Source organism: Sporothrix schenckii (assembly GCF_000961545.1).
Source record: "Sporothrix schenckii 1099-18 chromosome Unknown Cont44, whole genome shotgun sequence".
In the NCBI taxonomy this organism is placed as follows: Eukaryota; Fungi; Ascomycota; class Sordariomycetes; order Ophiostomatales; family Ophiostomataceae; genus Sporothrix; species Sporothrix schenckii.
In genome coordinates this window covers 2,803,400-2,830,066 of record NW_015971145.1, presented here as the reverse complement: position 1 = coordinate 2,830,066, position 26,667 = coordinate 2,803,400, and the positions used below count along the sequence as shown (strand labels likewise).

At 56.1% G+C, this 26,667-nt stretch overlaps 9 protein-coding genes and 1 non-coding gene across 10 annotated transcripts; 4 read left to right on the top strand and 6 right to left on the bottom strand.

The window, feature by feature from the left end:
• Window positions 1-1,375: 1,375 nt before the first annotated feature.
• SPSK_09118 (ubiquitin fusion degradation protein) lies at window positions 1,376-2,935 on the top strand (the record flags this gene model as incomplete). Its single annotated transcript, XM_016735697.1, has 1 exon — window positions 1,376-2,935. The coding sequence occupies one exon, from the start codon at window positions 1,376-1,378 to the stop codon at window positions 2,933-2,935; it is 1,560 nt and encodes a 519-aa protein (XP_016587631.1).
• A 130-nt stretch (window positions 2,936-3,065) lies between these two features.
• Window positions 3,066-3,407, bottom strand: SPSK_10071 (uncharacterized protein; the record flags this gene model as incomplete). Its single annotated transcript, XM_016736629.1, has 1 exon — window positions 3,066-3,407. One exon carries the CDS (start codon window positions 3,405-3,407, stop codon window positions 3,066-3,068), a length of 342 nt encoding a protein of 113 aa, XP_016587630.1.
• Window positions 3,408-4,716: 1,309 nt separating this feature from the next.
• SPSK_09088 (uncharacterized protein) lies at window positions 4,717-6,309 on the bottom strand (the record flags this gene model as incomplete). Its single annotated transcript, XM_016735668.1, has 1 exon — window positions 4,717-6,309. One exon carries the CDS (start codon window positions 6,307-6,309, stop codon window positions 4,717-4,719), a length of 1,593 nt encoding a protein of 530 aa, XP_016587629.1.
• Window positions 6,310-6,788: 479 nt separating this feature from the next.
• SPSK_09774 (uncharacterized protein) lies at window positions 6,789-7,504 on the bottom strand (the record flags this gene model as incomplete). The annotated part of the gene is made up of 2 exons (XM_016736344.1): window positions 6,789-7,107; window positions 7,185-7,504. 2 exons carry the CDS (start codon window positions 7,502-7,504, stop codon window positions 6,789-6,791), a joined length of 639 nt encoding a protein of 212 aa, XP_016587628.1.
• A 1,892-nt stretch (window positions 7,505-9,396) lies between these two features.
• SPSK_09370 (uncharacterized protein) lies at window positions 9,397-10,623 on the top strand (the record flags this gene model as incomplete). The annotated part of the gene is made up of 1 exon (XM_016735943.1): window positions 9,397-10,623. One exon carries the CDS (start codon window positions 9,397-9,399, stop codon window positions 10,621-10,623), a length of 1,227 nt encoding a protein of 408 aa, XP_016587627.1.
• Window positions 10,624-11,279: 656 nt separating this feature from the next.
• SPSK_08446 (C2H2 zinc finger protein) lies at window positions 11,280-14,321 on the bottom strand (the record flags this gene model as incomplete). The annotated part of the gene is made up of 2 exons (XM_016735043.1): window positions 11,280-13,859; window positions 13,935-14,321. 2 exons carry the CDS (start codon window positions 14,319-14,321, stop codon window positions 11,280-11,282), a joined length of 2,967 nt encoding a protein of 988 aa, XP_016587626.1.
• Window positions 14,322-14,431: 110 nt separating this feature from the next.
• Window positions 14,432-14,967, top strand: SPSK_11013 (uncharacterized protein; the record flags this gene model as incomplete). The annotated part of the gene is made up of 2 exons (XM_016737234.1): window positions 14,432-14,512; window positions 14,806-14,967. The coding sequence occupies 2 exons, from the start codon at window positions 14,432-14,434 to the stop codon at window positions 14,965-14,967; spliced, it is 243 nt and encodes an 80-aa protein (XP_016587625.1).
• Window positions 14,968-17,730: 2,763 nt separating this feature from the next.
• On the bottom strand, window positions 17,731-19,338 carry SPSK_09074 (sugar transporter; the record flags this gene model as incomplete). Its single annotated transcript, XM_016735654.1, has 1 exon — window positions 17,731-19,338. The coding sequence occupies one exon, from the start codon at window positions 19,336-19,338 to the stop codon at window positions 17,731-17,733; it is 1,608 nt and encodes a 535-aa protein (XP_016587624.1).
• Window positions 19,339-21,147: 1,809 nt separating this feature from the next.
• Window positions 21,148-21,229, bottom strand: SPSK_11253. Its single transcript has one exon. It is a non-coding gene; the product is annotated as a tRNA-Ser (tRNA).
• A 3,041-nt stretch (window positions 21,230-24,270) lies between these two features.
• Window positions 24,271-25,284, top strand: SPSK_09546 (uncharacterized protein; the record flags this gene model as incomplete). The annotated part of the gene is made up of 1 exon (XM_016736118.1): window positions 24,271-25,284. One exon carries the CDS (start codon window positions 24,271-24,273, stop codon window positions 25,282-25,284), a length of 1,014 nt encoding a protein of 337 aa, XP_016587623.1.
• Between the last annotated feature and the right edge of the window lie 1,383 nt (window positions 25,285-26,667).

Below are 26,667 nucleotides of genomic sequence, written 5' to 3'. Positions count from 1 at the left end.
AGATGAAGCTATCAAGGGATTGTCGTGATGCGCCACAGGCGCGGGGCCATGTCGTGAATGCCCGCCAAAGACGTATCAGGTGCGAAGAATGGGAATGAGATTATTTCGTTATCGTCTTCGTTCTTGTGGTATGATCGGTGTCGTATCGTTGTATCGTTGTATCGTCGTGGTCTTGTGCAGGTTGAAGAGCTCGAGTTCGGTTATGCAGTGGAGCTTCCCATGCCAAAGCCTGCCCCGGTCGCTAATCGCCTATTGGTCCAAGCTTCACTGTGCTGTAATATCTATTCGTAGTAGAGTCCTCTCCCTGGAATTCACAGGTTTGCAGGTGACCCCACTGTAATGCACATCCAGGCCTTGATTGCGCCAAGTCACTTTGGAACGCGGGGAGCTCCTTCTCACATCCCATCGTTTCCAGCATGCCCGACTGGAATTCTGAGCTGCTCATCGGGGCAGGTGCAACCTGTCACCCCCACACCGCCAGCGCTAAAGCCGGCAACAGCGCCGTTTCCAGTTGTCGCAAAACCTTGTCATGTTTGGGCAAGCTTCAAGCAAAATGCTTTACTGAGTGAAAATGGCACGTTTCGAGCAAGCATTCTGTTACCTGATTCCACCACTCAGCCCATGCTTTGGACAGGCCACTTACCCACTCGTCATCGCGCGGCTGGACAGGGCCGACCAGACGGGACCCTCTTTTTGTCTTTCTTGGGTCTCGATCTGGAGAAAATCCGCGCATCAAGCCCATTTGCAGTCAGACAAGGCCAAGATGCCCAGGAGAAGATGGGGTTGACGGCCCCTCAAATCCCCCCAAGATGCCAAATGAGATCTTTCCCAACCTTTCCCATCTGGTAACGACTCCTTAAAAAGGATACACAAAGGAACGCCGAACTGTCCGTGTAATTGGGGCAAAAGGCTCGCTAATTCCTCGCTGAATTCAGCCCTTTTTATTGTGTGATTTTGTTTGGTGTCGGCCGCGTTGTGAGCAGAGCAGACACAGAAAGGATTTTCGTCGTTAGAATCTCCCCTTCATGATCGACTTCTTGGCCTTCTCAGCTCTCATCTGGGACATTCTCCAACTATCATAATAATAGGCAGATGCAAAATAATACGGCCGTTTGATCCTCCATATTATTTTGTGCATCGCACCTGCCTGGCTTGCTCGCCTTGTTTTAGTCGGCGTCACTTCGCATCGCACCTCCTCCCTTTCTCCCCGAAGCATCTTCTCCAACCGCTATTTTGCTAGACCGTCTTACTTTAGACCTCAACTTACTCCTCTGACTCACACTACCTTCCACCTCGTCGATTTTACTGACACTCATTCTCTCAACGCTCATCATCCTCATACTTTTGCACGGGCACCCCATACGTCACGCTACACATGGCAACACTGCATGCGGACAGCAACGAGGGTGCAGACAGTTTGAGCAATACCAATATCAACACAAATAGTGACTCCGACGCGGCGCCCGTCTTCGCAGAGGTGCCCGTCTTCCAGTTTGCGCGGCTCACTTTGCTGCAACTCTTGACCAACTCGCTGGTTCTCGCGCATACGGCGCCCTATCTCTCGGCGCACGACGTCTTGCGGCTGGCCGCGACCAACAGGGACTTTCGTGCCTTGCTGTATGACACGCCGTCCCTCTTTCGGTACCTGGACCTGTCGCGCCTCCAGTCGGCCGTTCGCTTGGGCCACGACCATGGCGAGGCCCTGCTCGAGCCCATCGACCGCGGCGGCCAAACCTGGCGCCACGAGCAGATTGACGAGAACCTGACCGAGGACGAGTTCTACTCGGGCCCGCTGCGAGGGGCCTTTCGGGCCCTGAGCCGGCCGGGCGTCCACACGGGCCTCTCTACGTCTACGTTGACCCAGCGTGGGACCTGGCTCAGCGGCGTGCATACGCTCATCTTGAACAACGTCTCGGTGACGGCCGAGCTTGTGCACGAGATCCTGCGTAGCCCCGAGTACAATGTCCGCATCTTGTCCCTGCGCAACGCCAAGCACTGCAACGAGGTCCAGCTGCGCCACATTTTGCGGACGGCCTGCCGCGCCAGCCGGCCCGCGGGCACGCCCAAGCTGCGCGGCCTCTACATTTTCAGCAGCGGCCGCCGTGGCGACAGCAGCTGGGACAGCGTGCTGGGTGGGTACCGCAACACGTCGTCGTCGTCGAAGCCCGACGAGTCGGACGATCCCCATCCCAACGGGGACGACCTGTGGTACCGCGGGCGGGGCCGCGTGCTGCCGCGGATGCTGATGTCGGCCGAGTGGGCCGGCACGCTGTTGGAATGCCGCGGCGTGCTTGCGTTTGACGGCGTGCTGTGCACGGCGCCGCGGCACACCAACTCGCCGGCGTTTGGCAAGGTGCCGTCGAGCGCGAGCACGACCCGGCCGCACCTGCCGTTTGCCATGGCAAGCTTTTCGCTAGACGGCTGCGCGAGCTGTGGCAGCGCGCCCGACGGGTGGACGACATGGGGTGATCCGGCCCTCGCAAACACGCAGAGCCGTGGCGGTGGCAGTGGCGGTGGTGACGACGAAGGCGACCCGTACTTGTCTCGTTTCCCGCTCCTGTGGCCGCCGCCGCTGCTGTCGAGCAACGTGCGCGTGGCCATGTGCCCGGAAGGTGAGAGCGTCCACCCGCACCGGTTTGCCCACCACCGTGGCGAGACGCCCAACCACGCCCACCAAGATTCCACCACCAGCACCACAGGCTCCTCGCCCGCCCGGTTCATCCCTCGCTGCGAATCGTGCGTCTATGGCCGCCTCTGTGCCCTGTGTCACCGCTGGTGGTGTGAGGCGTGCATGCCGGACGGGGAAAACGGCGTGCCTTGGACCGACTTGCCTGGCACAGCAGGCAGCAGCATCTCCTCCTCCTCCTCCCCGTCTTCTTCTCACAAGGTACGAACCAAAGACGGCGATTGCCGCAACTGTCGACGGTCGTTTTAATGGAGGATCGTCGTTCTTTGTCTTGCAGGCAGGATAGGCTTGTCGGCATGTCGTATGGGCATCGCTGTGGTGTTGTGTGTGTGTTGTATATCGAAGTCATGTTGGGTTTCCCTTTGCTTGTATCGTCTTCCTAAGGCCCTCTTGGCATGTCGTGTCGGGCGTAACGCCAACATTTTCCGGACACCCTGTCTGTTGTCTGTTGTTCTGGCCCTAACAGTGGTATCCTTCTCTCCCAATCCAGAGGCTCATCGACTACAGCTGCCGCGAATGCGGGCCTAGTGTAAGCCTTCTTGTCGTCCTCCCTGTCGTCCTCCTTGTCCGTGCACAGGCTGCCATGCTGTCCCTGTCTGCTCACCAATGTCTTTCTTGTCCTCTCCAGTGCCATGACTGCGTGTCCAAGATCCAGCGCCAATGCAAGCGGTGCCGCCAGAGCTACTGCATGCTGCACAACACGGGCTCGAGTCCGACCCATGTGAGTGTTCTTTTGGTGCCTGCCTGTCGAAAACTAGGCTGCGGCGCTGGTTTTCCTGGTGCTACCTATGGCGATGTGTTGATTTGCTAACTCGTCTTTGTCTTGCAGTGCGATTGTTTGTCCTCCTTTCGTTGTCTTCCTGTTGACCGTTTCCCAGTGAATGACTGCTGACACGCTGAAAAAGGGTGCACACCTCCCTCATACCGTTATGTCCAGGTGCGTTTATATATGTTTCCCTCGATTTTGTCACTGTTTTTGTGTCTATCCCCTCTGTTCTCGTTCTTATCCTTGTTGCCTTGGCCGTCCTCCCCCCGGTTTTCTCCTTCCCTGCAGGCCTCCAGAAAACGGCAAAGCAACAAGAAGGCAGCCTAGCCTCCCCTACCCTCCCCCAAAAATGCACCAACAAAGCCCTCTGTCTATGATTCCGCACGCCCTAACCGAGGTTACGAACGCTAACAAAACGGGGCGCCTTGCCTGTCGCTAACAGAACCCACGCCTCGTCCTCAAGAGCCATTATTGACCAAACGACTTACACGATAACACAACACTTCTCAGTACGTCTCTTCTAGCATGACGCGAACACTTTGCTACGGGTTTCCTGCTTGGGCTTGAAATATCCTGCAAATTTCCAGCTTTCTTTTGCGGGCGATTCGGTTCAGATTAGCTTATTTTGGCTAGGCATCATTCTCTTCCCTTTTAAATCTGCATTTTCATGGAACGACTTGCAGCGGTTCTTGCTTCCGTTTCTGTTTTGGCCTTTCTGTTGTTTTATTTTGTATGGCTTGGGTTCATTGCTTGCGTTTCTATTTCTTGGTGCAAATCGTCTCTACTCCCTTTGCAGCCGGTGTTTCTGCGCTTTCGATAAGATACCATTCCCCTCTTCCGATGCGGGCTTTCGTCCCAGATTGCTTTTCCAGATCTCATAGACCGTATAATGGCTGCATTTTTGTCCACATATTTGCACGTCCTCTGAACCTCACTGCCCATGGCCTGCATACGACGTACTTGATACGAATCTAAGCCGGTCATTTCAAGTGACACTGTTGTCTGCACCGGCAGAATCTGCTAGAGCGGCTTCTGCATGGTGCCATCGTGGCGGCTCGTGCTTTGAGATGGGGCTCGTGGATAAATACTCGGGGCTGCTGTGGCCTTTTTCTGGAGTGCCTTGCCCATCGGCTTGCAGCCCACTGACTGCCACATGAGTGTATGTCGTGGCGAGCCTGAAGGGTTGGGCAACCGACAACGGGCCACATACCGATGCCACTCTTCTTTTTCGTGAGATCACTGACAACAACGGCATCTCATCATTTCAGTCAATCCCGCCGAGCCCGGCCGCAAACTTGCGCGCCACCCACCCAGCGCCGTGCTCGTCGTACTCTTGTTTGGTAACACACACGCGGTTCACGGTCGCCGCATTCTCGGGGAGCGTTGCAAACCGTGCGGCCCCGCGCCAGGTACACAATGTTGGGTCCGCGGGCCGCGTCACGCGCACCACCAGATCGTCCGGCATGCGCGTCTGGATCTCCTGCTGCAGGCGCTGCACGAACCCGGGCAGGTCGGTGCAGCCACCGACGACGACAATGTTGGCGAGCAGCGCGGGCCACAGGCCGACGGGCAGGGCGTGGACCGACTGGGCGACGAGGTCGGGCAGGCCGGGCTGCTGGAGGCCGATGTCGGTCGGGTTGAACAGCAGCTCGGGCACGGCGAAGCGTTCGTTGCGGAGGACCAGGACGTCTTCCGTGGCGGCGGACGCGGCGGCGCCAAAGTCCTTGGCCTGCTTCTGGCGCGCCGCCACGGCCGCCGCGTCGTAGTCCCGCACGATGCCCTCGGCACGCGCGTGGTAGTCTGGCAGCACATACTCTTTGGCGATGCCGTCGCTGCCGCCCCGAAACACATCGAGCCGCCGCCTCTTGGCGTCGCCGACACCCACCTCGCCTAGCTGCACGCGCGAGCCCTTCCAGGTCTTTTCGAGGTCGGTGGCAAAGTCGAGCGCCACATAGCAGGCCTTTTCCTTCATCTCATTGACAATGTACGTGTCGTGGCGCATGTCGTAGTGGCGGACCGATAGCAGTTTGGTCAGGTAGTTTGTGAGCAGCTTGCCGCCAACATCGAGGCGGCGGACGGCGCGGTGGACCGGGCGGCCGTGTAGCACGGGCGTCACGGTCGTAAAAGAGTAGCCTGCATCGATGACGAGGCGAATCTCCGCGGCGCCCGTGCCGGTTGTCGTAGGGGTGGGCGTCGTCAGAGGTGCGTTGTCTGCAGCTGCCTCTGCCTCAGTCTTTGCGTCAGGTGTGGCATTGGCGGTGTGCGTGACACCGTTGTCGGTCGGCACAGGCTCGCCTGCTGGCGCTGTTCTCGTCGTCGTGACCGTCGTCGCCTCCGCCACCACCGATGCGGCGGCCGTGGCACTTCTCAAATCCAGATACGCATTAAACTGTGATGCCGGGCCCCGGTAGTAGCTCGCAAATCGAAACTCCTCAAACACCATCTGGTCGCAGTTGGCTTGCAGGGCCGGCAGCGCGTTGGGTTGTTCAGTCAACAGCAGCCGCGTCTCCGAGGGGTCACACTGCAGCCGCCCGCCGCCCGCTTCGGCCGCCTCGCCAAACTCATGTGCCCAGATCGCCCGCTGTGCTTCCCAGTTGACAATGTAGCCCTTCTCGACAGGGCGGCGGAAGGCGGCTTCGCCAAAGTCGCGGCAGCTGGTTGTGAGCTCGGAGCCGATGTAGGTGCGCCGTCGTCGGTCACGAGAAATGCAGTTGGGGATCACGTAGGGCGTCGCCTTGGCGTCCGACGATGCGCCCTCGGCAAAGCCGGCCTTGATAGTGTAGGCGCCGTTGTCGACGACAAGTGTGCGAGCAGGCGGTGGCGGCGCCACAGGCTTTCCCTTGCGGCCACCGGCCATGTCGAAGGGAAAGCAGAAGGTAATGTGGTCGTATCAATGTCGAGTTGCCGAAGGGACGCTGTTGACTACCGCAGAGTCATCGTTGGTCGATGTGGTGATTGCTGCGGTTGATGGGGATGCAGAAGTGAGGCTTTGGTGTGCCAGACATCTGAAAGCTCGAACTGGATACGACGCGGCAGTATTTTCCACGCGACGCCAGTATAATTTAGGCGGTGAGCTGCGCTAACACCACTACACCAAGACAACAATTCCTCCACAACATCACCACGTTCAACAATCAACTTGACACGAAGAAAACACAGCTAATTCTGTAATAGATTCGGATCTATGTTTTAAAGAATCCCAAATATGCGTCTTCAGGAAAACGTTGTTATGCAAAAACAAAACCCATCTATACCGCCCAAGCCTTTAACACACTGTTCCCATCACTCCCAATCACCTCCAGCGCAATCCTCACCCAGCCTGCCTTGCATCCATGTCTATGCGTTCTTGGCGACGGTGGCGTTGAAGTCGGCGTTGGAGGCTGCCGAGAAGTCGTGGATCCAGTGGCCGATCAGATCGTGGATGCTAAAGGATGAGGCGTTGTTGCTGGGCGTCGTGACGGGTGCCGCCGCATACGCAAATGCCAGGCTGCCCTGGGCCTTGGGGTCGATGCTTGTGACGCCCGTGTCTGTGTCGCCCCAGAGCGTGCAGCCGACGCATGTAGCGGTGAGCTGGAAGTGCGTCGCATTGACGTGGGTACCCTTCTTGAGGACGGTGTAGACGGCGCCGTCGTATGCCGGGGGCACAAAGTAGCCACTCGTTCGGTTAGCACCAGAGGCTCGCCATCCAGTATATACACACATACGCACAAAGAGAAGAGACGGAAAACATACTATGCCATGCGGGACGACACGACGACGTCCTTGCCGTTGGCCCAGACAATTGTCAAAGGATTGTAAGTCATGGAGCCGCCCCAGGCCAGACCGGCCCAGCCGATGGCAATGGGGGCAACAATCTGGACGACGGCTTCGTAGTTGTCGTTGACCTTGGCCGTGGACGGGATGGCTACCCGGAAGGCGATGCTCTTTTCGTTGACATACTGAGAGAAGGTGAAGCCGGTCTCCGGGTCGACGTATTTGGACGAGTCCACCTGGCCGAGGGCCGAAGCGGCCAAGGAGGCAACAGCGCCCAATACTGCAACGAACCCACGCATCTTGTTGTGTTCCGGAGGTGGTCGGCGTTGAAAGGACGTGAGAGGTGAAGGTGCGGCGTCGGACCTGGGAATGATGGCGAGTATTCACACACCAATGTCACGTCCAGGTAGAAAGGTAGACAGAATGGGAGAAATAGAAGAAAGGGGCAGAAACTCAATGGGCGGCAGAGGGCTTCAAATACGGAAGACACTGCCTTTCTTCTTTTGCCATATTTCTTCCTTATGGCTCCGCAATCTAAATATCCAGATTGAGTAAGATATAACGGGGTTTGGACTCCTGTAAATTGGAAAAAGACGGCATGGCACTGGTGCATTCCAAAGGCCTCGCATTCCGGAAACTGAGGCGAGAACGGTACTCTTCAATAGAGGGACGCACAACTGGGCTCGGCACCATCCAGTGTCCACGATGATAATTGAGTGATGACACAGAACAGTGTTCCAGGGGCAGAGAAACGCAACTACCACTCGGCTTGTGCAGCAAGAAGGCGTCAAAAAAGGACCGAGACCGTCATTCGGACCACTCTATGAACCTAACAAACGTAGCATCCAATCTACCGTCCTGAGACTTCTGTGGACAGCCAAGTACTTGGGAGCAACGTGGGGATAGCAAAGGTGATGCGACGGATCGATCTTCCCCGTCCGCTGGAGATGCTTCCATCGTTCAGTTGTGTCCCCTGGGATCCATAACAAGTATGACATATACCTGCCGCGTGAATGGAGAGGCACTCTGCCCAATCGGTCATTCTTCCGTTCGGCCTGGGGTCGGCTTGTCGGTTTGAATGGGCTCTGCTAACCGGCAGTGATGCTTGGCGAAAGAGTACATAAATAGACATGATAGGGATGCCTGGCCTAATGTCCCGGGAATTTATTGGGAGCTACAGTCGCTGATATTTGGCCAAGTTCAATGGCCGTCGTCCATTTCGGGAAACAATGTCTTTTATTCCGAGCTGGGCTCGGCAGCATTGCATTGCTAACGAGAGGCCTCGTTCGCTGGAACGGAGAGCCGCTGTTACCCATTAGCCTAATTGCCATACTTACCGTCTGTGGTCGAAGTAGGCGAAGGCAAAACGTGCTGGAAGTCCTGTGTGGAAGCGAAGAAACGAGATTGACGAATGCTGGAAACGAAGGTCTTGAGAATGGCGTTTGAGGTAGACGGTGGGGTTGCGGAGAGAACAGAGTGGCGTATTAAAATCAAAATGTAGATCGCTGGCTACATAAGAGGTGTGTAGAAATGATGTGTGAGGAGAAGAAAAGCGAATGAAATTTCTCCGAGGAAAAGAAAAGAAAAAGAAAGAAAGAGAAAAGCGGACGACGGCTAAATAGGAGACAGGAACGACATATAGATCAACGTGCAAGTATAGAAGGAGCTACGAAACTGGAAAATCAGGAAACATCGACCGTGGTTTGACTTCTACAGTCTCAGTTGACACGATATGAACGGTTGCACGCTTGCGACTTCCCTTTCTGGAGTTGCTGAACTAAACGAAACTAACATTCTGAAGCATTCACGGAATAGACCGTTTGAGTAAACCACGATCGGGGCCTGCAATGGGCTGAATTGCGCCATCCGGACCAAATGTAACGCTAAAGAAAAATGTCCACAGGGAGCAACAAAAAAGGGTGCAAATGGGAAGGAGCTAAGAATGGTCTGATACGGAAAGCGCCGCCGACGGTTCTAGATCGCAATTGCCAACCTTGACCTCGACGGTCTTTCATTCTCATACCCATACTCATACCCATACTCATAATCGTACTGAGTCTCATACTTTCCCATTACGAATTGCTGTGGCATACGTTGCGAGCTCCCACTTGCTTCGCCTGTCGCACATGTGAAGGAGCTGCTGGTCTGTCAAGGGGGCCCTGTTGATCACAAACGCCGACAAATCCCCAAAATGCCCGACGCAGAAGACCCGCCGCGGCCACCCCACCTCACGCCCCTGGCCGACGTCCTCCCACCGCTCCTCCTCGGCACCGCCACCTTCAACACCCAGTATGTCGACGACCCGGCGTCCATGCCCTACCGCGGCATCGTCCGCCGCGCCCTCGTCGACCTCGGCGTGACCGGCTTCGACACGTCGCCGTACTATGGACCCTCGGAGGCGCTGCTCGGCGAGGCGCTCGAAGCGACGGGCGTCGAGCGCAGCCGCTACTTCTTGGAGACCAAGGCCGGCCGCGTGCACGGCACCGGCTTCGACTACAGCACGGCTGCCGTACAGGCGTCGGTGCGTCGGTCGCTGCAGCGGCTGCGCACGCCGTACGTGGACCTGGTGTTTGCGCACGACGCCGAGTTTGTGCGCCCCGACGAGGTGGTGACGGCCGTGCGCGCATTACGTGCCCTGCGGGCCGAGGGCGTCCTGCGGTACGTCGGCATCTCGGGCTTCCCCGTGGACGTGCTGGCGGCGTTGGCGGAATCGATCCTCGAGCAGACCGGCGAGCCCGTCGACGCCGTCCTGAGCTATGGCCACTGCACCGTGCAAAACACACGCTTGCTGGGCGACCCCGTGGCGCGGCTGCATGCGGCCGGCGTGTCCGTGGTGCTCAACGCGAGCCTGCTCAACATGGGCCTGCTGACGACGCGCGGCGTGGACAATGGACCGCAGGCCACGTGGCATCCATCACCGCCGGCGCTGCGGGATGTGAGCGCCCGGGCTGCGGCGGTGTGCCGGGACGAGAAGAGCGGCCTCGCGGCCCTTGGGATCAAAGGCATCGAGCAGGTCGCGCTGCGGTACGCGCTGGACGTCTGGGCCCGCGAAGCGGAGAAGGCCCAAGTGGCCACACGCGCCGCCGGCGGCTCTCTGGGTGTGGGGGCGTCCGTCTTGGGGGTGACGTCCGAGGCGGAGCTAGACGAGACAGCACTGGAGTGGTGGAGCGTGCTGGATGGGCTGCGGGTTCCGCACTTTGCGCTCGAGGGCTTGCAGAGCCGCACCGGGATCGGGAGCGCACCGGACGCCTTGGCGCGGCAGGCGGCCGGCCTAGAACGGTCTGCGGCCGTCAAGACATTTGTGGAAGGCAAACTGTGGCCAGTGTTTGGGGACCTAAAAGACTTTGCGTGGGCAAGCCCCGAAGAGGGCTGGGTGAACGAGCTGAACCCAGCGGAGGCCGTCAAGACAAGGTCATGAGGCGTTGAGGCTAGTCTTTGTCTCTTGTTGGCCAGTGGATAGATTTCCCATGACTTGTGCATAGTATTCATCTCATATTGATATTTGCAGTGTGTTTCTCAAAATATATTTTTTACAGATTTATTTGTTTAAATTTCTTTTGCAAATTGTGTCAACCCCTCGAAAAATTGTGAATAATATATATTTATTTCGAAAGCAATACTATCACGTTATTTACCGTCGATTCATACTTCAGGCGAGAATGACAATGTTTTATGATCATAAACGGCTACAGACTGAGAGCAAGGCATATGAAGCCCGGAAAAGGAATACAAGATAGAAAATACAGTGTGAACAGAAACGCCTGCCCAAACGCCGTCCCTAATTCTTAACAATGCTCGAAGAAAGATGACAAAAAAGAAGACAAAACATACAACACGAAACAAGGCCGTGCATTCATCCCGTCCATTGCCACCCCAGAAACACAATATGACAAACACAAAAGAGCAAATCCAAGACACTCTCCACTCCTTCCACCGGTCCAGAACCCACGCTCAAAACGGAATGTCAATGTAACCCATGAAAAGAACAGGAATGAAAAAAAGGCCGACAGAAACAGCCATAAAATAATACAAAGGAAATGAAGAGTGTTGAAAGGTAAGCCTTAGGGTCCGCTTCTATTCTAGTGGTAAATCGTCCGCGGGTGCCGGCGTGCCGGGGGTGACCATGACTTCGGGCGGCTGCTTGAAGTCACCGGTGGATGTGGACAGGGGGGTGGGCTGCTTGAGGTTGGCGTAGGTGTCGGAGTGTTCCTTGCCTCTGTCGGCACTCGTCGTGTCGGGTGCATGCTCGGCGTGCTCAACATGGCCATTCAATTCCGACTCTTTGGGTGGCGATGCGCTCGTGGGGATGTCGGTCGCGTCTGTGGTGAGTTGGCCCTGTGCCTCGCGGTCGATGACAGACAAGCGCCGACCAGCATTCTTGCCTTCCAGCTGCACACCAACAACGGCCGCAAGGCTGCCAAAGTTGAAAAGGGACTCGGGGCTCGCGCTCGGGTCGTCGTGGTCGTGGTCGCGGTGGTCGCGATGGTCGCCGTCTTCGCTGGCGTTGCTGCGGCTGCCCAAACTCAGTCCGCTCGCACGGGGATCCTGCAGGTGAAGGGCGTTGGGAAAACTGCCACCGGCCGAGTCGGGGAGGGACGACGAAACGGAGGAAGCGCTGCTCATTTGGCGTAGGTGGGAGGGGCCGGCAGACGGGTATTGCGCAGAGGGAATGGGACGAAGCGCCGCACCTGTAGATGACGACGACGAGGTGGCCGTTGGGGCGGCGGTGTCAGCGTTGGCTTCGGCATCTCCCACACCACGATCAACGGCCTTGCCTTTGCCGGTAGAACCATTGTCCTGAGCAATGGTGTCGCGATCCTGCGTTGGGCTGGCCGGACCTGAGGGAGGGTTGCTGACAACCGGGCTCGTGCCGCCACTGCTGGCCGGGCTGCCCGACGCTGCCGTGTTTTGGTTGGAGTTGGCGTTGACAGCTCCACTGCCGTTGCCGCTGCCGCTGCCGCTAGCCGTCATGGCGTTGGCGACACTGGCTTCGACGCGGAGATTGGACGCGCCACTGTTGCCACGCCGACGGTTGCCGATGTTGAGCGCAGACAGGCTCAGAGTGCTCGCGCTCGCCGAGCTCTGGCCGCTATCCGTGCCGGTGGCGTAGAGGCTGCTGCTGTTGCCTGTACGCTTGGCCATGGCCTTGGCGGCCTTGCGCTCTTCCTTTTCGCGACGCTTAGCCTCTTTCCGCTCCTCCTTCTCCTCCTTACGGCGACGCTCTTCTTCGGTGGCTAGGGACTGGCGCAGCGCTTCTCTAAACATGAGCTCCTCGAGATCTTCCATCCGTGTGCGCCGTCCAGACCCGCTGGCGTTGGCCATGGAGCTCGACCGTGCACCCTCAGGGCCTGAGGTACCACCGCCGCCGCCGCTGGCACCGCCCCCATCGGCCGCAGGATCACCACCGCTCGGAACGGGGCTAGCATCACCAGCGATGTTGTTGGACGATGTGTTGCGTCTACTGAAGCGGCTGACCCGGAAGGACCGGTTGTCCTGGTTGCCGCCCATTATAAAGGCAGCCGTGTGGAGGGCCGTGGCGGCAGCTGCGCGGCGGGCAATGTGGGCGGATTGGCTCGCAAGTTTGGTCGACCAGTCGGGCCGGACACGGTCGGTGGTGATGACGTTGGGGGCGTTGGCCGACAGGGACTGAGCGCGGCGTCTCGACACGGGCGTCGCAGCGCCGGCGGCGGTGGGGGGCGATCCGGTGTTGGGTGACAGGAGAGAGGTGGGGGAGGGACCGGAGTTGATGGAGCTGTTGGACGACATCGCGGCGCCCATGGCGCCAATACCCAACGTCATGGAGCTGGATGCATGGACGAGACCACGGCGGAAGGGTGGGGGGTCATAGGTGACGCCGAATTCGGGTTGCTGGCAGTAGGGGCAGCATGCAGGTTCGGACACGAGTTTGCCGGCCTGGGGATTCTCTCCGTCGGCATTTGCATTTTCGCCGCCGCCGCCGTTGTTGCTGTCACCATGGTTTTCGGGATAGTGGGGGTCGGCACGCTTTATCTGCACAAAGCACTCGCTGCAAATGGCCTGGTCACAGCAACGGGTGTGGTTGAGGTAAGGGGGGTAGGACAGGAAGCAAATGGGGCACTCGTCGGCGTCCTTGTACAAAAACACCTCGATGGGTTGGCCGTTAACATAGGGGTCGTGGGGGAGCATAATCTCGCGGGGGGCGATATCGGTAGAGGAGCCGTTGCGCGACGAGATACTAAGAGCGGCGGCGATGGCCTTTGCACGCGGCTTAAACGGTGAACTGGACCCACCGCGAGGCGTGGTTGCGCCGCCAGTGGTGGAGGGTGGTGGGATAACGACGGCGGGGGAGGAGGTGCCGGCGAGGGAACCGGTCGGAATGACGCCTGACGGTGGTGTGGTGGCGGCGGTGGCGGCGGTGCCAGGTGCGCTGAGTTGGGAAGACGAGGCGGTCGGGCCGGGTTGAGGAACGGCCAGTGTATGTCCGGTAGCAGATTTGGGCGGCGAACCAGGCGGGGCGCCGGCGGACGTGGGAGGGCGGGAGAAGAAGGATTCCGGAGGCGGTTGGTCGGGAGGCGGGACATCTAGGCCCCGTGCCGCGGCAGCGATTTGGTATTCCGTCCACGTGGGCGAGAAGTCCTGCAAGCCACGCCAGAAAGGCGCAAGCCGTCTCTCGATCTGCGTTGCATGTGTTAGCACGACTTGGACGAACGAATATTACAATGCAAGAGAAGTGAGCGGATGCTGCCGCACCTGTAGCATGCGCACGGTGGGCTTGCTAAAGTCTTCAGGGCCGACGTAGGTGCCAAGCGTCACGAGATAGCCGCCATCGACGTGCTCCTCCCGCATGCTGCGCTCGCGCTCGGCGATCCGGGCTTGGCGATCCCGTTCCAGTCGCCGGGCCTCCCGCTCCTGCCTTGTTTCTCGGCGTTCTGGGGGCTGGGTGCCGGAACCTTGGGCAGAGATGCCGAGCAGGCTGCCAAGATCGTTGTTGCGGCCGGAGCGGCCACGCGGTCTGGAACTCGAGCTGTGTCCGTGCGCGCGCGAAGCGTTTGGCTGCTGCGATGACGACGATTGGCCTTGATCACCGGGTGCGCCGGGCTGCCCGGGACGGCTCTCTTTCGTGCTGGTGTTACCCATGGCAAATGGCAGGTCGTTTCTGTTCTCTGCGTCGAAGCAGGCCTCACTGCTGTCGGAAGAAGGCTGGCGAAGTCGAGACGAGGCAGTTTGTGGCCCTGTTCCTCTCGAAAATGGCCGTCGGAAATGGCCCTCTTCGGAACGACCGTCAAAATGCACTCAAGCCGGCCGTCTCACAGGAAAGAAAGAGGGGGGTGAGAGGCGAGTGAGATTGTGCGCTTCGGTTCTATCGACCGGTGTACTTGTTGGATGTGGATTGGGAAAGACACACAAGGGGCAGAGGAGGTGAGATGAATGACGGAGGAAGAGCAACGGCGTGTGGCCGATGGTCCGTTAAATTCGACGTAGCGTGCCACTCGTGCCTCTGGTTTCTGCTGTTTTTGGTGTCTTTGGCGTCGGTATTGCCTATTGCCCCCTTGTCTGTTCTCTGTTCCCCTCTTTTTCTTTGGTCGACGGAAGTTCGCTGCTAGGCTCAAGGTGCAAATAGAGAATGGATACGCAGTGGAATGGCCCTCTTTTCGGTAGGCGCGGAAGCTTTCAGCGAAAAGCGGGCGGGGAAGAACAGACGACGCAAATGGAAGACAAGGACGACAAGGACGACAAGGACGACAAGGACGACAAGGACGACAAGGAAGCCGAGGAAGAATAATCAAGACAAGAATCGAAACGGGGCAAACACTGAAAACGAAGCAAAGCTGGGGACAGCCGTCATGTGCATAAAGAAACACTGGTGATACGAAACAGGCAACGGAAGACGCGGATAGATATGCGGTAGGGCGGTGTACAGATGAAAGGCAATAAAGGAGATATGGCAGATGGGGTAACGGCTGTCAGATGGTTGGGCGGTGGTGGTGCATGCCGGCGTCCCAGGAACGAAAACAAGTCGTGCGAGAGGTCCAACGGTATCGTCGGTTGGGAAAAGAATGACGACACGCAGGATGCTGACAGTGGGCGGACAGTGGGCAGACGTTGGTTGGCTTAGGGGTCAGGCTCAGGAGAGGAAATAGACAGGCCTGGCCAATCGCACTTGCCTGGATGGGCGGATGTGTCGCACCACCAATTCTTGATTGCGAGGAAAGAGGAATGCAGAGCGCAGGACGAAAGGTTTGTGCAGCGGGTTGCTAGCGAGCTGCAGGGCTGTCGGTGTGACGTTGTTGAGTTTAGCGGGTCGCTTTCAGTCGGATCATCTCAGGCACATGAACATGGCCGCGATAAGGGTTCGAGGGCAGATCTATCTTTGTGATAGAGGACTGCAGTTTACTACTTTACTTTAATCAAGGCGTGATCGATCCGGAACCGCAGAGGAGCAAGATGTCCTGAGGGCGCAGGGATGCAGGTGGCGAAACGCTGACGACGCTGATAAGGGCGAAACTTGCTGGGCCTGTTCAAGCTGTATGGCACCTGTTGGCACCTGTTGGCACCTGTTGGGACCTAAGCTACAAGACACAGGAATAGATAAATACAGCAAGTACAGCCGCTGTAGTTCACCAAATGCTTGCCCTTGAGTCCTTGTCCGGCAGGCAGAGTGGAGCTTTCCGGTGTAGTGGTGACTGTTTAGTCTTATTTATTCTTAGAGCTTCCTTGCTCTATGGAGATTTCTCGCTGAATCGCTCAATTGAATCACTCGCGAGCCTGATCTGGCCAAGACTCAGAGTCTGGGGGAGGGGAACAGAACAAGATGGAGAGAGCGACGTGGGGCTGGAGCACTGAGAAAGTGGGGAATGGAATGGAGATGGGATGCTAGCAGAATCAGACGAGAGCCGGGGGCACAGCACCTGGAAAATGAATAACGAGGCTAGTTGACGAGGTGAGCAGCACTGCAGCACTACAGCACTAACAGCACTGCAGCACTACAGCACTAACAGCACTGCAGCACTACAACACTAACAGCACTACAGCACTAACAGGACTGATAGTTGAGCTTGTACTTTGCGAGGAGGCGGGCAGAGCAGGCCACACCTTCCTATTCGGATGAAGGCACTGTGCATCGTGACTGCCCAAAGTATCTGTGCATCATATATTCGTCGCTGCTCCTTCCGTTTTGATGTTGTTGGTTCTCCGAGAAGTTGGGTTCGTGCTCCCTTTGCTTCCTTCCCCGTCCTCCTGTCCCAGTTCCATCCACAACCGTTACCACCAAAATTCATCGCCAGGTCCCGCGATATATCCTCAATGGTACAAACGCTACAACGTGTATTGCATCGTGCAGAGACAGTACGGTCCCGCATCTCTATTCGTTTGTTCTCTTGTTTGTTTTCAGATTCTTGTGCCTGCTCGTTCTCCATCCGTCGTGCTGTCTTTTGCTGCAGCCAGACCATGGCGTGGGAGGAGTCTTGGCCCGGAGAAAGAGTCCATCCTTTCGTTTGTCCTCGACCCCTCCCCGCGACCATTTCTATTTTGGGCTCGCTTTGCCCGCCAGAAGGTCCTTCGTGCGACGCTGCTTGTGATGCTAGACGACAATGAATTGGCAAACTATAGCTTCGTCACCGTATGGACTGCGTAGCGCAGCACTTCTTGCACTTGTGTACCACACTGAGTGCATACCCCCAAACAAACAGGTAGGACAACCAGCTCCTTGCGTACGGTGTCCCACATGTCGCAGCAGACACAATTGTGCTCACTGGACAAAGACGATGTCGACCGTTTTTGGCAGTATTAACACCATGACAGGGATTAGAGGGCGGGCTAGATCCCACCAATCCTTTTACGGCTGGTTCGACACTGACAGCGGCGTTTGCATTTGGCTCTGTTCTTAAAGGCACGAGAGGAGAAGTGCGACATTTGGGGACGTAGTAATGGCAGGCGTGCACGGTGCCAGTCTAGAACTCGTTGGACAAAGAAAAAGAGGAACGTGGGACGGGCAGTGCAGACAAGTATTTGCGCAGACGACATGAGATACATTAGTCACAGATCATAACACCAAAGGCAGGCACATCTTGCTTGTGTGCCAACAACAACGCCGGGTAGAATAAACGAGACATGGTGTTTCCGGTAACGCTACATTCCAGACGTCCAAACTGCTTGCTGTTGTTGTTGTACTGAGTATTCCGTACAAAATAGTAACCATGACATGCAGCTTTCGACGTGGCACGGGCCAAAGGTAAATGCCACGCACGGCAATCACTGGCGAAAGTGTTTAAGCAAGTGCGCCTGAATACACGGCATTAAGCCTCACTGGCTTGACATCAATAAACAGTAGGTATGCCATACTTGGTAGACTAGTCTGCAAATGCGTTTGATGTTTTGGTATTGAAAGTTGTCATTTGGTAAAAGACGACGTCGGACGAAAGAAATACGTAGGATGAACTGCAAAACTACTTCCGAAATAGGACCAAGTATGCTGAGACGCAAAAAGACACACTCTGCTCGCCAGAGCCTTCAGTATTGACAGCTGAAGAACAATCCACTCAGTCTACTATGACTCCTCGTCGGCATGCACCAGCTTGGCCGCGTCGTCACGGTCGGCCCGTACAGCGATCTGCTCGGCAGGTGGCTCTGGCGATGGCGATGCGGCGCCGATGCCGACGCCGTTGCCAACGCCGAGTCCTCTCCTGTCGTGGTCGTGTTCGTGGTCATGATCGTGGCCGTGGTCGTGCCCCATGGCCACAGCACCAAACAGTGCATCCATGTCCTCGAGGGCGAGGTGTTTTGTCTCCGGGTACAGGTACCAGATGATGGGCACGCAGATGATGTTGATGGCCATGAAGAAAAAGTATATGCGCGAGCCCAGGTTGGCAATGCCGACGGGCCAGACCTGGGCGACGACGATGGAGCCGATGGCGCCGCCGGACGCCGACAGGTTGAGGCCGCGGGCGCGGAGACTGGTGGGGAAGATCTCGGAGCCGTAGACCCAGGCGGCGGGGCCAAAGCCCATGCTGTAGCCGAGCGAGTAGACAAAGATGAAGACGATGCACGTGTAGTCGGCGGCGCGGTTGGTGTTGTCCGGGTAGGCGAGCGGGAGGGCGCCGTTGATGAGCAGGGCGACGGACATGACGGCGGCGCCGACGGTTAAGGTGATGCGGCGGCCGACGCGATCGATGATGAGCATCTCGAGGACGGTGCAGCCGATCTTGAGGGTGCTCTCGATGCCTCCGGCCAGCAGCGACAGCCGCGTGCCGAGGCCCAGCGCCTTGAACAGCGTCGGTAGGTAGTATTTCATGGCGGTGGCGCCGCACATTTGGGCCATGAACTGCAGGAGGGCGGCGCGCCACAGCCGACGGCGCAGCGACGGCTCGCGGAACAGCGAGGTCCCGTCGAGGCCCGAGGCGCGCGACGCGGCGACGTCGGCGCAGATCTCGTCGAACTCGTGCTGCGTCGCGTCGGGCGTTGCGTGCGCCAGCCCCTGCCGGAAGTAGTCGAGCGAGGCGCGCGCGCGCGCCAGCTGGCCGTGCTCGACGAGCCAGCGCGGCGTCTCCGGCAGGAAGGGCAGACCTAGCATGAAGAGCACGGCCGGCACAAACTGGACCGACAGCGCCGCGCGCCAGCCGACGGCGTCGCCGTGCGGCGTGTCCCAAAAGGTCATCGCATAACCGACCCAGAACCCGGCCGCCAGCCCGCCCACCATGCCAATGTGGTTCATCACCACGAAGCGGCCGCGCTGCCGGGCCGGCGCAATCTCGCTCTGGTAGAGCGGCACGCCCGTGCTCACAATGGCCACGCCCACGCCGGCAATGATGCGGCCGGCGATCACCATCGCATATGCCCCGCCACCGGAAGCGCCCGCCTGGAGCGCCGACCCGACACACACAATAAATGTGCCCAACAACGCGGCATAGCGGCGGCCGAGATAGTCGCTGGCGACGCGGGACAGAAAGACGTACGACGTCCAGGTGCCCAGATAGTAGATGGCGGTGATGACGCCCTTGTGAGCGGCGTCCGGGTGGTTTAGCTGATTGATGAAGCCCGGGTGGACGAGGACGGCCGAGATGATGCCGATGTTGTAGCCCCAGACCAGCGAGCCGAGCGCAAAGAAGATGCAGCAGCCGTGCAGGCGCATCGACGCCTTGGACATGAACACAGACATTGTGATGGGCAAGAGAGGAGAGGGAGGCTACACGGTCGAATCAATGTGAGAAGCCTGCGTCATGTCAGAACTCGGCCTCAATTTATGAAAGTCGACAAGACATCAACGTGCACGAGAGGTGGACCGCCGTTGCTCACCGATGCGGCTCATGGAGAATAGCAAGGATGGATCTCCTTAGAGGTAAAAGAGGGGACGTGAGACAGGGGCGGCGTGCCGTTCTCTTCTGTTCTTTTTAATTCACACCCTCTTCGTGGTTTACGGCCGTTTTCCATCCCGTGTCCACCATCGGAGGCTATGTCGGCAGGGCCTTGAGGAGGAGGCACGGAAGACGGAAGGAAGGCAAAAGAAACATAAAAAGAGGACATGTAAAAGAGGGGCTCGTTTCTTGGTACGACTCATAACCTGCAGGAAGAACTCTGTGTGTGCCGGAACGGCAGACGAGAGACGTGCATCTGTTGGTTTCTGTACGCTTTTCGTGTCTACAGCTGCCGTCCACCCACACTTCCCCATCGCGCGGTACCGGTGCCGATCGCTGAGTTGAAGACCATAGAAAGACTGCAAATACAGAGAAACGTACAACGTCCTGCACGACACGACAGAGGGGCACACAGAGTTTCTCGGAAGATTTATTGCCGTTTATCGAGAGTGAGATGCGGTGTAAGACAGTCCCTGGCCGTGTTAGTGTTAAAGAGGTTCTGTTCCAAACGACGCCAGTGCCTTGCGCCAGTTTAGGCTCGTTGAAAAGCAAGTCCACATCACACGAGACACCTTGACGGGAGCCTTTCAAGGCCATCCAGACCCCCACGTGAGTGACAGGGGTTTTGGTCATTGTGAAGACGAGGGACAGACGCCGACTGCAAAGGATCAGACAGCACTTGGAAAGAAGCACCGAAGCCCTGAAGTGTTAGCACTAACAAAACACCAAGCACAGGGGCCCATCAGAACCGTCAAAATAGCCCGTGAAGCAGTGGACACAGACTGCATGTCACGGGTCTTGTGGATCACCACGTTTTTTGTCTTTGTTTAATCCTCCTTGCGGAGTACTTCGTCGACGTCGTCAACACACTCCATTGCCCTGGCTTTTCTCACGGACACCTGTTTCGAGCCGTGATTTTATTTCCGTTGGTCACAGATTCACCGTCATACCCTCCTCACCCACCCTTCAGCCCCCATGCCGTGTCAATTGTGGCAACGCATCCCGTGTCTAGCTCTCCAGTCAGGTAGCCAAGGCCACTCTACCAAGACTCTGCCCAACAATGTCTGTGAAAGGACCGTGTTCCGAGTTTCCTCTCTTTCTCCACGAATCAATATTCTCCGGCTGGTCGGCAAATGGTAGTTGATGCATGCCGCGTTTGGTAAGTGATTTTTGTTCCTCGTGATCACTGCCGTCGCCTTCTATCCCGCTGTTGCATTCTGGGGTGCAGACAGCCGAAGTGGTGACTACAATTTATACTACAAAAGCAAATGGGCCGATGAGGGCCCGGGGTCTAGTAATGGCGGTGTCGACTTGCTTTTGCATCGTCCGAGTCACTGTGTTCTTGGTATCTCACCACCGTCAACTACCAAAAAAAAAAAAAAAAAAAAAGGTAAGAACAGAGGACAACCCAGACAACCAACAAATAATGCAATCCATCCACACGCCGGCAACTGGAGGCGACACGGGACAAGATGTTCCGTAGACCTGTGAATCTTGTAACACAAAAAAACAACAAAAAAGTGGGAATGCCCAGCTCGTCACAGAGACAACCTCGTCAAACAATTGAAGAAGCAAAGATCGGATAAATCGTTTTGCAAACAAAAAAAAATCGACGATGGGAGTGAGATTTGAACTCACGCGACCGAAGCCATATGATTTCTAATCATACCCATTAGACCACTCTGGCATCCCACCTTATTTCGACGTTTTTGTGGGACATATACGACTTGTCTAGCCTTATATAGCGAAATACAAAAGTGGGTTCCGGAACCTGGCGCCTTGGACCACTTGGCCATTTTGCGTGGAGAGCACAATGACCAACGGCCAACGCCAACCACCAACGGACGGCAACAAACTTGACGTTCTTTGTTTGCCGATTTGAAACAAACTTAATGCGAGGAGATTATATAGTCATTTATATTTCACACAAGTCTATAAATCATATCGTTGTAATATCTATCACTGCAGTGACCAATCTTCACGACACCTGTGGCACGTCCACGGGCAACAAGAAATCGCATTAATAAAACCGTAGACAGGGTGGACAGGTTGATCTGCACAGCGGCATGTTTTGACACCAGGAAGCGATCGAAGACGGGCTTCAAACTAAGCAGCTGCTAGAACCATCAACATATATGCAGCCCTCACGACAGGCGCCCAGTTTGATTTTCACATATGGCAGGCGGCAAGGTTAGGCCAGGCGAAGGTGCGCCCCGCAGAAGATACAGCATAGCAACGGCTTGAGTTGCACGTACTCCGTACAATCTCCCGCTCGTCTGGGTTGACCTGCCTGTCGAGGACTTGCACAGAAACACACCGTGCCACTGGGTGCAATAGACGCTTGCAAGGCTGTCAGGAAAGGCGAGGGTCTACATACGTGCAGCAGAGCGTGCATGGTTGACTTGTCGTGCGGTGTGCGTCTTCGGAGAGCTTGGCCACACTCGCAATGCTTTTGTTTTGGAAGCCCCACAACGCGTGTATCAAAGGCTGTTTTCTTTGCAATAATCCCGCACGAAAGTTCGTCGACAAGTTCTTCCTCACCCACCAACACGCCTAACCTGACAAGACGCCGAAGATCCTCACCGCGTACTGGGCTGCCGGGTAGGCGGGCTTCACGGGCCTCCTCCCAACCGTGTACCTGGCAAATATTGTTTGGTATTGTAAGTTCTTTTCACACTTTTGCTCGACAATGTCACTCATCCACTAACAAAAGTAGCCATGCAGGATACGCGAACGTCGTTGGCAAAGTGCTCGCCCGGGTCCAGTACTGGCCATCAAGCCACAGCACGATCAACAATCGACTTCAAGACCCGGGCCGAGCTGGCAAATATACTGCACTGTCGAGTGTGTCCTCGGTCACAACGTCCATCCTCAGTTGATACTCATCTGACCGAGCCCACCCGACCGGTTTTCCTGTGTCGGACAGACACAAGAGATTCCCCTTGGAGGCACACATATCTCTGGCTAACGCTGGCTATGTATTGTCGCATACATACATCGCAGCGTGATGTACAATCCGACACGGCCGGCACATCACGGACACTCCTTTTGGCCGTGCAGCTACGCCGGACTGTCCAGGTGTTGAGCTTGGCGCAAACCAAGTGTTATCCCATGATCACGACATTGTGGCTATCCAGATTGAGCACAGGACCAGGCCCAAATTAGCATGGTCCTGTGCTTGCTCCTTGTGTCAACCATTTGTCTTGCCATCTTATCCACATCACTCTCTTGATTGCCATGACCGATCAAGTCTACGTTTTGCGTCCAGGCGACCTGATCACGGCGTTGCCTGACGCATACTGCCTCCACCAGCAGTCTATGTATACATAGCTTTTCGCTACCTGTGCTGCCATAGATGTGTCACTGCTATCTGCCATTCCGAGGAAAATATCGAAACGGTATGGAGGAAGAAAGTACTCACGGCGGCAGCTATACCTACGTGGCTGGTGCATGGCATGACCGGGAAGTAAAATGCTTCAGTAGCTTACAGCTGCTGCAGCCAACTTTAAGATCGTCCATAGCATCAATAAAAACATATCAATACATGATCGACGCTGCTGTACTGCTATTGAAATCCATTCGCGGATTCGATGCTTTCGATGTTCTCCTCTCATAGTCTTTCCATATCAAACATGTCTCGTCAGGTTATTGTGTATTGTATTTCGGGGCCAGACTGTCAAAACAGATGCTGGCCGTTGCGGAAACACATATACAGGACGCATTCGGATTATCAAAGACGTGTAGTAGGGGCTTGAGCACCTTCACGGCTCCTTCCTTGAAAACTAGAGTATTTACTTTCATTCGGTTTATTGCCGGTTGATGGTCCAAATACAGCATTGGCTTTGTGACCTATACCGTGTCTCGTTGCTTCATTTAAAGGCACACAATACACTCCAAAAGTCCCAAGTAGTTCTTCCTATTGATACAATAAACACGTATAAAAAAGTACATAAGATGCACCGCCTTCCCTCCATACCTGTATAGACTCCGTCATATCCACTGCCGCGTAAACAAGCAAATTGCGCCGCGAGTCACTACAGCGCCGCACCGGAGTAGACTGGCCCCTCTGCCCACGGCGGCTGGTAGGTCGCCGTTCACCATCAGTTCAATAACCCGTTTAGAAGAGACATTATTGTCGTCTCCGATAACCGTAACGGTCTCCCATTACGTATAACCATTCGGCTATGAACCAACACTGGCTCATGATGGCACACAGAACTGCAGGCTTCTGCTGCGGTTCGATTGGCCATCACAGGGGTGCATTGCTGACAAGCGGCGATATGCAGCCGCTGTCACATCATACGCGTCTTATTCTGGGACGGTGATTCGCTCCGTCATACGCATCGGTGTGCCGTTGCGCGGCTGCCTAACTCGTGCGGTCTGGTTAACAACTTTCGTGCATGAATAGTTTGTCGGGTGTGTCGGCCTCTCTCCCGCCTCTCTGAGAACAACAAATCCAAAAGGCGGTGTGGTGGTGCGGCGGTTGCACACGCCCGCGTACTCGAAGGCGAGGCAAGATGCCAGCCTCCAATAGCGACTGGGAACCCCACTCACCTTTCCGTATTTTGTGATGCCTGTTGGGTGTATTGGGCCATGCGGCACAAGAAAAAAGACAGCCGACAATCAAAACAAAACAGAAACTGAGTCGCACCATCTGGGCTTCTAGGACGACATGCTAGCAATAACGCAATCTGCTGCCCTTTGATCGTCCCTTTCTTTCCATTCTCTTTCGCGCCATGCCAGAAATCACCTCAGACAGCGACCTGCCCAAGCTGGTCAACACGGCAGCCAAGCGTGCGAAATGGGCCAAAAAGCTTGCCGTGTCCTGCCTCCAAAGCGCCGCCAAGCGCCTTGACAACCCTCCCATGCAGGGCATGTTCAGCCGAACGTTGTTTGCGACGCTGGCGGACAAGAGTGAGGTGGTCATCCAGTTCCGCACCGAGTTGCTGGATTTCAGCTCGTTCCAGGTGGCTCGAGAGATCCTGGGCGACGCGCTCGTGCCCTGGGTCCGCACCCTCGAGGACCCGGAGCTCGAGGGCGAGGGCGTCTGGGCCTATGCGTTGGACCGCATGCCCGGCACGATATGGCACCGAGGCGTCGCCGGGAAGGGCGCAGAGGCGCGCATTGCCGTCAACCGTTCGCTGGGGCAGGTCTTTGCGCGCGGGTTCGTAGCGGGTAGCAGCAGCGCGGACGCCATCGCTCAGCACGTCCGCCCGCATCTCGAGGCCATCGTCGCCTCGCCCCTCGAGGAGATCAACCCCTACCGGATACTGTGCCAAGAATACCTCGACCAGAAGCTCCGCACGCTCGAACAGCTGCCGCTGTGGATCGCGCACTACGACCTCAACGACGTCAATGTGCTCATCGACGCAGAGACCTTTGAGGTGACCGCGCTGATCGACTGGGAGCTGTCCCACCCGCTGCCGCTGGGCATCGGCTTCGGACGCGTGCACACGCTCGCAGGTGAGTACACGGGCGGCGAATTCTGGATGCCGCCCGAGTTTGAGACGGCCGAGCGAAGCTTTTGGGGCACGCTGTTCGCGGGCATCCCCGACGCCGCCGTCAAGGTGCAGCTCACCGGCCAGATGGCGCTGGTGCAGGACGCAGTCCTTCTCGGGACGCTGCTCTCGACTTTCTATTTCGAGGACGGCAAGGTCGGCGCTGCACAGGTACCGCTCAAAGCGCTGCCCAAGTTTTTGACGTACCGCATTCCGCCGCTTCGTGGTAATGATCCTCCTTATTCTATGTAGCACGTTTACCATGTGTTTTTGGGCCTTGACGGTACGCTGTCGGTGGCAGACATGGGCAATATGACCTTATGTTTGTAATGCGAAACATAGACAAAAGATTCCTTTCCCAGATTCTTAGGCAATCATTATCAGCATTATTCATCTGCTCTACTTGATAACAAATCCATTGACACAGCCGTGACAGTGATTTTGAAGCAGCTCCTGATGAGCTGTATAGTATGTTTTTCGGCGGGTATAACAGCCTCTCGACAGTTGGTCCACTCGAACTACCTGAGGTGCGAATATGTGACAACAGCAAAGCACGAGGCTCACCTTGCTCGCTGTCTGTCCGTGCCACCGTCGACGATTTGTAAAGCTGTGTACGCCCTATAATTTCATGTAGTTTTCCTGTTTTTTCCTGAGCAATGTCTTGTACTTTGTTGGCTGTCGTCATATGTTGACTGTGTAAATAGATGCAGTCCTCAAGGTGGTATTGCTATTTTTACCAAGTTTAGCGCGTGGCTCTATGGAATGTTGCCGCCAATCTGAGAGGAAGGTGAGACGGATGTGATGGGAAGCTGACCAGAAGCTGAGGAAAAGGTGAAAAGGGGTTTGTAGGGGCACTGGTGGGGAGCGGAGCCACGTGTGACCAGCACCAAAGCAGTTACAAAACAAAACAAAATCCATACGGCACGATATCGACAGCGAAACAGACAGTAGCCAGACTTGTAGACGTGCAAGACGGACACGAAGAAAAGAGCAGTATAATCAGACTCTAGCTACCGTATGCAATGGATATGGGGATGGATTGTAAGTGACTGTTGTTACTATCGTGTGTTTTCCCTGCGACATCCCGTTGTATGTGTCCTATCATTCTATAATGCTCATTCATATTATGGGTGGCCTATATATATACCATATAAGATCACCAGGTGCTATTACTACCAAGTGCTGTCGTCTCGCTTTTGTAAAGTGCACAGATGCTCGTTGGCACCGAGGGCTCGCTTGCCCTCACAATCTTCATCCGATATTATTGACATCGTACGCGTCGAGAAGTAGCTAGGCAGACGCTGCTAGCCACACTATCCATTCATGTTTTGCTCCTTCCTTTCGAAGGACTACACTACTCTGCAATGTTTTTTTTTATTTTTTTTTATTTCTTTTTTCCTTTTAATGACGCACAACTGTCCATTTCACCCCGATGGTTGCCCCTCCAAAAGAAAATTGTGATAAATATACCCCTTGCCAAAATTTTCTCCTTCCTCTCCTCCTCGCTCTTCTTCTTCTTCTTCTTCTTCTTCTTCTTCTCTACCCACCACCACACTTTCCACTTCATCACCAGATACTTTTCTATTTACAAAATTCGTATTTTTCATTGTTTCCTCTGTAAGGTTTTATCATCCT